This window comes from Uranotaenia lowii, chromosome 2 (genome assembly GCF_029784155.1).
Source record: "Uranotaenia lowii strain MFRU-FL chromosome 2, ASM2978415v1, whole genome shotgun sequence".
Taxonomy (NCBI): domain Eukaryota; kingdom Metazoa; phylum Arthropoda; class Insecta; order Diptera; family Culicidae; genus Uranotaenia; species Uranotaenia lowii.
In genome coordinates, this window is record NC_073692.1 from 106,263,948 (window position 1) to 106,276,684 (window position 12,737).

General features: G+C 39.7%; 1 protein-coding gene across 1 annotated transcript; it reads left to right on the forward strand.

Annotated features, from left to right (window-relative positions):
- Window positions 1–1,640: 1,640 nt before the first annotated feature.
- Window positions 1,641–1,957, forward strand: LOC129749836 (40S ribosomal protein S21-like). The gene has a single exon (XM_055744931.1). It carries the CDS (start codon window positions 1,700–1,702, stop codon window positions 1,949–1,951), a length of 252 nt encoding a protein of 83 aa, XP_055600906.1. The 5' UTR covers window positions 1,641–1,699; the 3' UTR covers window positions 1,952–1,957.
- Window positions 1,958–12,737: the final 10,780 nt, after the last annotated feature.

A 12,737-nucleotide genomic window follows, 5' to 3' on the forward strand; every position in this document is an offset into this window, starting at 1 on the left:
GATTTTTATTATGGAATTGATTTTTTTATGAAAAATATTTCCTGTTAAAGAAACATGTACTTGTTCTTCACCTAAAAAATCTGAACAATTTTTTTTATTTTTTCGGTGCAAACTTAAATCTTAACTTTAAGTCAAGTTTGCATGAAACTAATGTGATCCGAAAGTTTTTTATCTCTTACTGTTTTTTTTTTGAAAATTTCAATATTTTTATCAAAGTTCTTGGAATTCGCAAAAGAGTTTAGAAGATTGGGCTTGTTTGATTTAAGTTTAGAATAAGTTTTTTTTAAAAAAATAAATTGGATGCTACCCTAAACATAACTTACTTTAAGCTCGAATTAAATAACTTTGATCTAGAAGACTTTCAAACAAATTCAAAAAATTTAACCATCGATGAAAGCAAATTTCATACTTTGTTGTATGAGGTTTCATTAAAAAAACCTTTTCACCTTTCACCTTTTAGGCTAACGACCACTTATCTTAAGTTACTTTTTTTAAGGTTTTATTAATGACTCTTACCATCCTTGTGGCATTCGTGTCTTCTCTAAAGTTACGATTTCATACGAAAGCTAATCATGAGTACTTAAAAATTAGTAATCATATAGTTGCAAACATAATTTGTTTTATTTTTTTTTATTCGTGTGTTATTGGGCCAAAAGTCATAAGTAAAACTTGATCACCAAAACCCCCCCATGAGTTAGTTCTTCCTACGGCCCTGCCGTACACTTAATCGTCTAAATTATTTGCTTCTGATTAAGGTAATAGTCACGATTTATTTTGCGACTTTGCTTATGGTATCTTTGCTGAGAATGATAAAAAAAGATTTCTGAAAGATAAGATTTATAGTCGCAGTTCCAATTGATTTCTCGCGCATCTAATCGTAATGTGTCTTCGCTGCTGCTGTGACGTGCTGTGACGAAAAAAAAAAAACACGAGGCGTAAGATCTGGTACGGTTCTGGAAAACCCTTCGAAGTTGGCCAAAGGAACAATGAATGGCCATTAAAGTACCTCAAAATAAGCGCACCAAGGCAGACAACAACACAAACGATGAAGGTAAGTGAAAAATTGTTTTGTTCAACGAAAATAAGATCTTTTTCAACCCCCCCTACAGCTCGACGAAATACAACAGATGCGAAGCCAGGCAAACACCGGAGCAGTTCCAGCGCCAAACCTGGTGAACGTTGGACCGCGTAGAAGCGGCAGCAACTGTAATCAGCAGCTGTTGATACGAGTTCGAGGTAAAGATTCAATTTAATATTATTTATTCTATAAAGTAATTTAAATTTCGCTTTATTTTTTGCAGGTAAGGCAACCTGGACTGGCTATGACCATACCGGTTACGGTTCCAAAAGAAAGTATTCCGGACTCGGATCGGACCGTCACCACATCAACCAGTGGACTCTGGTGTAAGAAAACATTACTCGTCCACGATCATCATGGCCCGCTTTACGTTTGCGACCACAGGCAACAGCCGTTGTTGATCGTATCACAATCACCACCACCAGCCCGAGCCCCGAGACGGACAACAACTTAACCGTTAAAGGTAGGTTTTTTTTAAATTAATGTTTGTAAATTTTGTTTAGCGAAAATTTTCATCTTTTTGTATCCTCCGTACAGCTCCGGATCCGCCATCCCGTTCTGATCCGCCATCCCGTTCAAGTTGTTGTCGCGTCGACTAGCTCGAAATAAAAACACCCAAAAATGGAGAACGACGTCGGAGAATTCGTTGATCTGTACTGCCCTAGGAAGTGCTCCTCGAGCAACCGCATCATCCACGCCAAGGATCATGCCTCCATCCAGATCAACATCGTCGACGTGAACCCCCAGACTGGCCGCATGCTGGAAACCTCCAAGGTGTACGCCATCTGCGGTGAAATTCGCCGTATGGGTGAATCCGACGATTGCATCGTCCGACTGGCCAAGAAGGATGGTCTGCTTACCAAGAACTACTAAAATTCTGATTTGGTTCAGTGCATGCAGACTGAGAAGGTGGCCGCACGCGTCTGTTCCCCAGGTCAGGGGCGGCGTGCAACAACAACCGAGCGTCTGTTCTCCAGGTCAGGGGCGGCTCAAACAGCGTCTGTCTTGCAGCAAGCGGCTGAATTTATGAAATGCGGCTCCCGCCAGCTAAGTCCAAGATGGCAGCCCCATCGCGGGATAGGGACTTTAGGCTAACAACCTACTGCTCCTGAAATCATTTATTGTTACAGAAACTGAGAGAAGAAATAACCGAATTGGAACTTTGGCAACGACTTTTAGCATGAAAACACGGACTAGAATTGGAACTTGGAATGTTTTGACCCTTGCCCAGCCAGGAAAGCTGGCTCAACTTGCTAGAGAAGCTAGCCGCCTCAAGCTAGAGATATTGGGACTGAGCGAAGTCCGTTGGCCTAACACTGGAGAACACAAGACACAGTCCGGGCAAGTACTGCTTTACTCTGGCATACGAGGAGAACATGCTACTCGGGAACGAGGAGTTGGTTTCCTGTTAAGCCCGCAGGCCCATGCGGCCCTCATAAGATGGGAACCGATAAACGAAAGAATAATCGTAGCCAGATTCAGAACACGGGTTAGAAACCTTACAATGGTCCAGTGTTATGCGCCAACTGACGTTGCCGATTTGCAGGAGAAAGAGCAGTTTTACAGTCAATTGAACAGCGTGGTTGAGAGAATTCCGAAGGGTGACATTCAAATCCACTTAGGCGACTTCAACGCAAAGATTGGCTCCGATAATCAGGACTTTGAGCGCATCATGGGGCGCCATGGCCTAGGACAGATGAGCGAAAACGGAGAGCTGTTTGTAGAATTTTGTGGCAACAACAACATGGTGATCGGTGGATCGCTCTTCCCCCATCGACCAGCACATAAGGTCACTTGGGTATCCCGAGATGGCCGAACAGAAAATCAAATTGACCACATCTGCATCAGCCGAAAATGGAGAAGGAGCCTTCTTGATGTCCGCAACAAACGAAGCGCAGACATTGCATCTGACCATCACCTCGTCCTTGGCGAGATACGACTGAGAGTTGCGCGTGTCCAACGGCGCGAGGAGAAAGTCGGGTGTCGATACGACGTCCGCCGGTTGGAGAATCCAGAGGTGAAAAGGGCATACGTTGAACAGCTAGAATCCCGAGCCTCGGAATTGCCGACAGACGGAACAGTCGAAGAACAGTGGTGTGGAATCAAGAATGCCTTTATCACGACGAGCCATGGTACTCTCGGTAAAGTTTGTGGAAGACGAAGTGAATGGATGTCGGATGAAACCTGGAGGATGATCGATGATCGGAGAAAGGCGAAAGTCGGAATTGAGCAGGCATGTACCGGGTCAGCCAAAGCAGCCGCCCGCTTACGATATGCGGAGCTGGAAAAGGCAGTTAAACGAGCTTGTAGACGAGACAAGAGAGCCTGGACAAACTCCCTAGCCGAAGAGGGAGAAAGAGCCGCCGCCATTGGAGATATCCGATTATTATATGATATTTCTCGCCGCCTTAGTGGTGCAAGGACTAATGCAAGAATGCCGCTGAAAAACCGAGCAGGTCAGCTGCTGACAGATCGAACAGATCAGCTCAAGCGTTGGACTGAGCATTTTGATCAACTTTTTCGAGTTACAAATAGCAATGGCCAACAGAACCCGCAGCTCGAGGCGCCCACAGTAAGTCGCATTAATGGCGTCAACTCGGAAGCGCCCTCGCTGGCTGAAATAGAAGCGGCAATCAAGGACATGAAATCCAACAAAGCGCCTGGAATCGATTGCATTCCTGCTGAAATGCTCAAAGCCGACCCTGCCTTGTCAGCACAAATGTTGCACCGTCTATTCGCTGACATTTGGGATACTGCAACATTCCCGGCCGACTGGATGCAGGGTATCCTCGTAAAGGTCCCAAAGAAAGGAGACCTAACAGAGTGCGGTAACTGGCGTGGCATAACTTTGATCTGTACAACCCTCAAAGTACTCTGCAAAGTGATCCTGAACAGGATCCAGGAGAAAATCGACGCTACACTCCGACGGCAACAAGCTGGATTCCGATCCGGACGATCATGTGTGGACCACATCACAACGCTACGAATAATACTGGAACAAATCAACGAATTCCAGGACTCTCTTCTGCTGGTGTTCGTTGATTTCGAAAAAGCATTTGACCGACTGAACCACGAAAACATCTGGGCTGCTCTTAGACGACGAGGGGTCCCAGAGAAACTAGTCCATCTCATCGAAGCACAGTACGAGGCATTTTCGTGCAAGGTCTTGCACGACGGTGTCTTGTCCGAACCAATCCCGGTAACTGCTGGAGTGAGACAAGGATGTATTTTGTCACCGCTGCTTTTTCTCATCGTAATGGATGAGATCTTGACTGGATCGATTGACTGTAGACCAAACCGAGGATTGCCGTGGAATCCTTCAACCATGGAGCAACTAAACGACCTTGACCTGGCAGACGATATTGTTTTGCTCGCCCAAACACAACAAGACATGCAGAGCAAACTCGACGACCTCACCGAAAGCTCCAAGGCAGCAGGTCTCAAAATCAATGTCGGAAAGACCAAGTCGATGGAAATCAATACAGAAAATCGTTCCAATTTCGTGGTAGCTGGACAACAGGTTGAGACAGTGGAGTGCTTCCAGTATCTTGGTAGCCAGATTACGCCTGATGGTGGGACCAAGAAGGACATCGAAACCCGGATCAGAAAAGCCCGATTTGCGTTTGCGAGTCTCCGAAACATCTGGCGGTCACGCCAGATCTCTCTACGAACTAAGATCCGAATCTTCAACTCAAACGTCAAATCCGTATTGCTGCACGGGTGTGAAACTTGGTGCACATATGCGGTGACGACGCGAAAACTGCAAGTTTTTGTGAATCGCTGCCTGCGGAACATCATCCGCGCTTGGTGGCCTGGCAACTGGATCTCAAACGTTGAACTTCATCGCCGGTGTCATCAATAGGCGCTAGAATTCGAGATTCGGGAACGTAAGTGGAGATGGATTGGGCACACGCTGCGAAGAGATGAAAACGAGATTTGCAGAGAGGCGCTTGACTGGAATCCAGATGGGCATCGAAGAAGAGGCAGGCCCAAAAGCTCGTGGCGGCGAAGTCTAGCCGCTGAAATCCGCACAGTTGACGAGAACCTCGGCTGGCAGCAAGTGAAGACGCTGGCTCCGGATCGCCAGCAGTGGAGATCTTTTATCTCAGCCCTATGCGCCGGTCAATCGGCGCTGGACCCTTAGGTAGGTTAGGTAGGTACAGCTCCGTATAAACACAAAAGCAGTTCCGGCGTCAAACGACGTGAACACTGGGCCGGAAGAATCAGCATCATGCACTTTGTCAACATTACTCTGTCGGAAGAAAACAATCGCTCGTCCAGTTTCTTTGCCACGATTGCGATCACAGACACTAGCCGCTAGCGATCGTACCACCTTCTACTATCAGCAGCAGCAGCAGGAGCACCACCAAATCCAACATAAAAAATCCGACGGAAGCGTTCTCTCATCACTACCCGTTTCCGCTGGAAGAGCCCAACTACAAGTTGATTTTCCTTCTCCCACGGCAGCAGAGCAGCTGGCAGGGGAAACAAGCAGTGGCTACAATCGATCAGAGTGGATGGTGACCCGGACAATATTATGCGGCTTAAATACAAACAGAACGCTCTGCATGCAAGGCTTCAGCGGCCATCGTCGTCATCGGATTCCCGGACCAACTGTTCGGGAGCTTGTGAGCCCGGTCAAGATCCGTTTGCCGGAAGCCAGAAATGAAAGAATCCATTTTCAAGTGAGTGGACGAAGTGTCCAGTTAAATGTCAAGTTTTTTTTTATCCATTGCCCATTTAAACATTTTTTTTTTGGTGATTTACTTAAAAAAATTGTGAGTAGAATTCTAAACAACTTTGATTTAAATTGATTTAAGGAAAAATAGTGTTAGTTTTAGTTCAAATTTTACCGAAGGCTATACCGCTTTGAATTTTCTACTGGTGGTGATTTTAACGATTTAAAACAACTTTTTTTTTTTGCAGATATCACGATCCTATTGCTCAGTAATAACACTCCCAAAAGAAGTGCTGGCCATCGATGCTACAGTTGCGGACAAAATTCTTGAGCCACGTTCACATAGATTCACACAAACAACTGATCGTGAACCCAATGCCAAACTCCAAAGCCCAGTAAAAATTTGCCCATCGATTGGAGCCAGTGGTCTAACGTCTTCCTCCGGAGTCAAGCATTCGTCAGCTGGTCTGGACATTTCGCTTGGTGATTCTTGGAAATTCTATCAAAGTACACTATTTTAAAACCTCCATCAAGTGGTCTCTCATCGACAAAGTTGTCGCATCAATCCCGTTTAAGTATGATGCCAAATCCGATGGCCAATCTCTCCAGTAAGATTTATCAGTCATGCCGGTAACAAATCCGGAGGTGGTTAAAGTTCTGCGGGGCACTTAGAAACCTGCGTTCGCTTCATCTTATAAAGTGTGTTAATAATTATCTTCAAAGTTCATAGAATATTTTCTGTAAATTTATTATAAATAAAATAGAACAATTGGGTACAATAGTTCAATAAATGAAATGAATCGATTCTCTTTTTATTTTTAAGAGAAAAGAAAAAAGATATTTTCAAGATAAGCTGTAGCGTCAGCAATACTGGAAAAAAATGATAAGATAACAATTACGTGTATCTTTCAGCTGCTTTCGGCTACATTTTGAATTTAGAAAAAATCAAAAAAATGAATCGTTTATTTACTTAACAACCTGTTCCCTGTATCGTTATTTGTGTCTAAACGATTCCAACTCACGAAAAAACTATTAGTGTAATCGTTCATTAATAATCCAAAAACGATAAGGGCAATCTTTTGGGTGTCTTGGGAAAAAGATAATGGTGATAGTTATTGTATGATACCGCTCCATGCGGGTATGAATCGGGGCACGATGAGCGTTTTCTGCCGTATAATCTAGCAGCGAATTCAACTCGATGTAGTCAACTGAATTATATAGAGCTACAGCTTGACTAGTTTACATCTGACGGTGTGGTCTATTGGTAAGGTGTCGGAGAGGTAATCATTAGACTAGTGTTCGATTTCTGTTCGAGGTGATTTTTTTTTTCATTTACCATTCATGATCGATTTTTTTGATTGCTACCTTACACGGCTAGCAGCATCATCCGCTAAACAAAGCACCAGAAACATAATGTATAAGCGTGTGTGAATTGTTTGTATTCTACGAACAGACATAGATTATTTTATTATTGCTTTGTTGGATGAATCTACGACTCACCTGACTTCATCGAGTTGAATTCGCTGCTGGATTCCCGGCAGAAAACGCTTATCGTGCCCCGATTAATGATGCTTATTGCCCCAGGGAGGGGGGGGGGGGGGGTTTCTTATTGTGCCCCTACAGTGAATGGTTTTCAGCTTTTGGCAAAAATTTTTAAAATTCATTTTTAAACGTTTCTATCTAGTTTTTCAAGTTTAAGCCAATTAGGACATAGACTATTTTAGTGTTAAAACACGAAACAATGATGTAATTCACATATTATAGCTGTTTTCTGTGGTTAAATAAGCGTTTTCCTTAAGGTGGTCATTATGCCCTTATCTCCCCTACATAAGTTATGAGGCAAAAAAGTGGCCAGGATACCTCACTCTCCCCTATATATATAGCAATGTAAAAATGGAGGCGCTTTCTTTGTACCACTATCACGTATAAAAGGCTGGTCAGATTGAACTGAAATTGGAGGATATTTTGGGCCAAGGATGGTTTGTATAATTGTTTCAAAACTCTCACATTTTATGGAAGGGGCCTCCCATAGAAAATCTCCCATGTTTTGACATGACAAAAATATTTATTGTAAAGAATAACCTTTCTCTATTATAAAATTAGTGGCTCCTATACAAAACCAATATAGAATTCGAAGCAACTCAATTTGTGAGTGATTTAAAGAAATTCAATCTACAATCAAGTTTTGACATAAATAAAATTCACTGATGCTTAGATTTGACCCGAATGACAATTTTTGAAGTGTCTTTAATAAATATTAATAATGATTATTAGTTTTATGATTACAAACAACTTTTGTTCTACGAAGAACTTTATAAATGAGGATTTTTTTTTTCAAAAATTGCATAGCCACAGGAGTTTAGGAATTTGACTTGTACTTTTGCAGTTATAGTTTTCACACACCCCAACCATTTTTTCCCTGAATTCTAAAACTTATGAAGACTGCCTCATAGTTATATTTTTATACAATTTTTGTTACAATTGTTTCACAAATAACTGAGATATTTCATCTTGTATGGAAAGTGAATATTGTGCATATTTTTCGGATCGTCGTTGTGTCCCAACCTCGCCCTGAGACGGGGTTTATGTTTCATTTCTCCTACCTAACATGTGATTTTTTTTTCTCGAAAAGTCAATCCAGAATTGTGGTAACTCTTGGACCTAATTGCCAATAATTTCTTTAAATCGAAAAGCATATTGATAAAATAGAAGGATTTTGAAGCACAATCAGCTGAAATCGGGTAATCTGGACAAGTATGCCATACAAAACCAACGTATAATACGAGACAGCTTGAACAATTCTGAACTGATTTCTGTTCTCAACATTTCTTCTTCTTCTCAACTCTTACAAAATTAATTTGAACTAATGTCAATTTTTTTAGAAATAGGGTGAGTGCTCCTACTTTGGACCTAGAGCCTACTTTAGTCCTAAAATGCCGAAAATTGTGAATAATTCACTTTTCTGGCATGCAATAAAGATATTCCAATGCACACAATGAATTCTTATTCTTCCTGAATCCTACCATACCATTTTTTGCCATTAAATGTATTTCTGATAAAATTTTCAACGTTTTTAAAAGTGTACCTCCACAACAGAGGTAAATCAGACAGCTCAATTAGTGGGGCGCGTATTCAGAAATAAGAGTGTTTAAGAAAAAATCACGATTTTTTACGGTCCAAACCAAAGTTGAAAGGAAATTTACTTTCACTGGGAAGAATATGAACCATACTACCTATTTTTCCTAAAATTCATAAAAATCAATGGAAAACTCGGAAAATTTGCTAAGGGTCCAAATATAGGAAACTTTCGTCTTTGATGTTCCATGTTTAGACCTGACATCACCAAAACTTTGTTTCAATACCAACAAATCAACAAAGAAGCGAATTTTTAGTTGGGGTATAATTTAGAACCAATGTTGAACATTTTTTGCCAGCTTTACGCAAATAAACTACAAGTCAATAAACACAAAAAAGTTTCAACTAATGTTCTGCTGATAGAGCTGACGGGGAGTAAAAGTGTTTGTGATATTCATGACTGAAATTTTAGTTTTTTCAATTGTTAAAAAGCCTTAATACTTTATTATGATAATGATTGATTGAATTTTGCACTTTTAATGAATATGTTTATTTGTTGTCAAAACATCATACTTTTTATAAGAACTTTAATTCTAGGTCCAATGAAAGGTACCGGTTCAGTACCAAAATAGGAACAGTAGGTTCAAAGTTGGAAATTTTGATCATCCATATATTGGTAAATCTTTTAATAACGGCGAAACCCATGTTGAAAATTTTCATTAAAACTTGCAGATAAGATCATGAACTTAATATAATTATCCTGAAAGATGTAAACTTCCCGTCCATTTATAATAAAAACATGATTATTCAAAAACCACCGCTTAAATGGTCTAAAGTAGGGCAACTAACCCTATATTTTTATTCATCAAATTAAAAACAAAGTTAAGTTTTGATAAAAAAGATTTACTACTCTTCTCAAACAATGCTGGGGAGTTAAATAGGCTTTTTGGGAAGAGTAGGAGGAAAGGGAGGAAAGAGTTCCCGTACAAAGGTGATATAAATTACAAAAACAATAAAACAATAAAGATGTGATTTTCATGAATTTGGAACAAAAAAAAGTTTTTTTTAATGTCTTATTATAGAGACTTTCAGCCTTTGGCTGTTTCTTTTCTGCAGAAAAGAGTTCTTACACAGTGAAATGATTTATTACACTAGAAGCACCACTAAACCTCGAAATGAGGGGTCCAATATAAAACAAATATACAATTTGAAGCAATTTACAAGTGATTTTAATCGAATTAGGATCCCAAACAGAAACAGAATCATTGCAATGTTAAAATCGAGAAAAATGTAATGATTCTGTAGCATTTTCTTATCGAATGTAGGACATAAACAAAAAGGACCCAAAACGGAATGGGGAATCTAAACATAGAAATTTGAAAACTGCAAAAGATTTAGATCTGATTTTGATGGAATTTAAAACACATGTGAGTTTTTACATAACGAGTTGTCCTTTGTTCTCAAAGCAACTGAATTTTTCCAAACAGTGGAGGTCGGTACAAAATTGGTGAAAAATTATCATAATTTGAGCTTTAATAGGCAATTTTCATCTATTTGGAACATCAACATGTTTTTTTTAACAAATAAATATTTATTAAACTTAAAAATTTCTTCATTTTTCAAAAGAGACTGGAGAAGAAACATACAATTTAAACAAGAAAAATCATCTTACGACATGGAATTCATGATTTTCCCAACAAAAGTATGTTTTTATTGTTGATGACTGTTGTAGGAAACTCAAAAATACTTTAATAAAAGGTCATGAAAGTGCAATAGTTGACAAAAATACACCCGCATATCAATCCGATAACGAATGAAAAAGTGCTCCCAAAACAAAAGCCCAATGTCGAAAAGTTCATGTCCAATGATTTATAGGGGGAAGTCGTCTATGGCCGGACATCGCCTATGGCCGGACAACATAGATTTTTCGAAAACACAACATCCTAATAATGTTTTAACACCATGAAAATAAAGTAAATAGTAGCCTGATATTGTGTTAGAAATATGGTCATCCAATCTGAAAAAATAAACCAATGATAGGCATCTAAAGCTTTTGCCTAGTAGTACGGAGAGGATCGCCTAAACTTTGAATTGGTATTGTGATCAGTTTTTTCGGCTTGTAAAATTTGAACTGCACATGAACGACATCGTTGATTGGTTATCTTTCGACCACAGTAGATATAAGATAACAAAATGGAAGTTCAAACGAAATTTAAGAAAATTAAAAAAAGTGCGATTTCTCTATGACCGGACACCAAATTGTTGTCTATGACCGGACAAGAAAATATTCAAGATTATAGATGATTTCAACTTGAAACTTTCATTTTTTCATCTCTATAGCTCCTTCAAATAATTAGCAGAAGATAAGGATTCAATAACGAAACTATTTTGGTCCTCTGAGAAACTTTAAATTTTGCTGTCCGGTCATAGACAAATTTTCTCTAGTTTTTTCGAAACAAATGTTTCGTTCTGGTTTGTCAAAAAAACTTTTATGACTGGCTTCATAGAACGTTCAGTATTGGAAAACACATACTCACAAGACCTGTGCAAGTGATTTCAGTCATTTTGCTACATTTTTGTGCCACTGGTGACAATTTTGGTGAAGTAATTCGTAGTGTCCGGCCATAGACAACACTTTGAGTGAAAACTAACGTGAAATGATCTCTCTTACCACATGAATATGTTGTAAATTTTTTTTCTAATACAGTTAAGTGATCATAATATTGATACTCTTCAAATCAGTAGAGGAACCAATATTTACAAAAATCTATTTTTGAAGTTATTGCTTAAAAACCTTAAGTGTCCGGTAGCAGACAACTTCCCCCTACTGATAACCTAGAAAACCTTCCAACAAACTTTTTTTGTTTATGCTGAAAACTGTGGTCATGATTCAAAAAAAATGTTCCAAACTATCGCGGAATATCGATTCTGAGCTGTTTTCCGAAGGTGTTTGAGAGTCTAGTATTTGACGTGTTTTATCAATCGGTGCGTCATACTATTTCGGAAGATCAACATGGGATTATGAAAGGTAGATCCACGATCGATGCTGTGTATGTAGACTTGAGCAAGGTTTTCGATAAGGTACCGCACGAGCTGGCTATTGAAAAAATGCGTCGTACTGGACTCCCACATTGGCTTTGTAGGTGGCTCAACACATATCTTGTAGGTAGACCGAACTGTTTTTGTACGACTGAAAAACATTAACTCGACGCCTATTGAAATCAATTCTGAAGTTCTTCAGGGAAGCCATTTAGGACCTTTGATCTTTCTTCTCTTCATAAAGGACCTAGGCTCCATGATCGAATCAGAAAAGCTACTGTATGCCGATGATCTCAAAATTTTCCGAACGAATTCTTCTCTGGATGATTGTTGTGCTCTTCAAAAGGACATAGACACACTTTATAGTTGGTGCTACCATAACGGTATGGCACCCAATGTTACTAAGTGCAGTGTCATCTCATTCTCTCGTCTACGTCGTCCACTGAATTTCGAATATAAAGTACTATCGACCGTTTTGAACCGCACATCTACTGTCAAGGACCTTGGAATTATTTTAGACCAGGGATGAGCAACCCGCGGCCCGCAGAAACAGAGAGATATAACGCTTTCAAAAAATTGAATCCTACAATTTATAGAAATTCCAAAAAATAAGATAACAACTTTTTCTGACCTCATTTCAGAAAGTTATTGAAAATTGGATATTAAAGATTTTAACTCATTCTACAACTTCGTTGAAGACTGCGAAATGATTTGACTTACGGTTTTAAATATATTAAAGATTCAATTTAGTTCAATTTTTCTTTAAAGTTTCGCCAAAACTCCCGTTTTTGCAGGTTTGGAAAAAATTACAAAAAGGAAACTTCCTTATTCTTTTCAGAATCAAAATTGCTCGCGATCTTTGGGAAG

Bases quoted from the DNA above. Each gene is read 5' to 3' on its own strand.
- LOC129749836 (XM_055744931.1), top strand. From the start codon at position 1,700: ATGGAGAACGACGTCGGAGAATTCGTTGATCTGTACTGCCCTAGGAAG.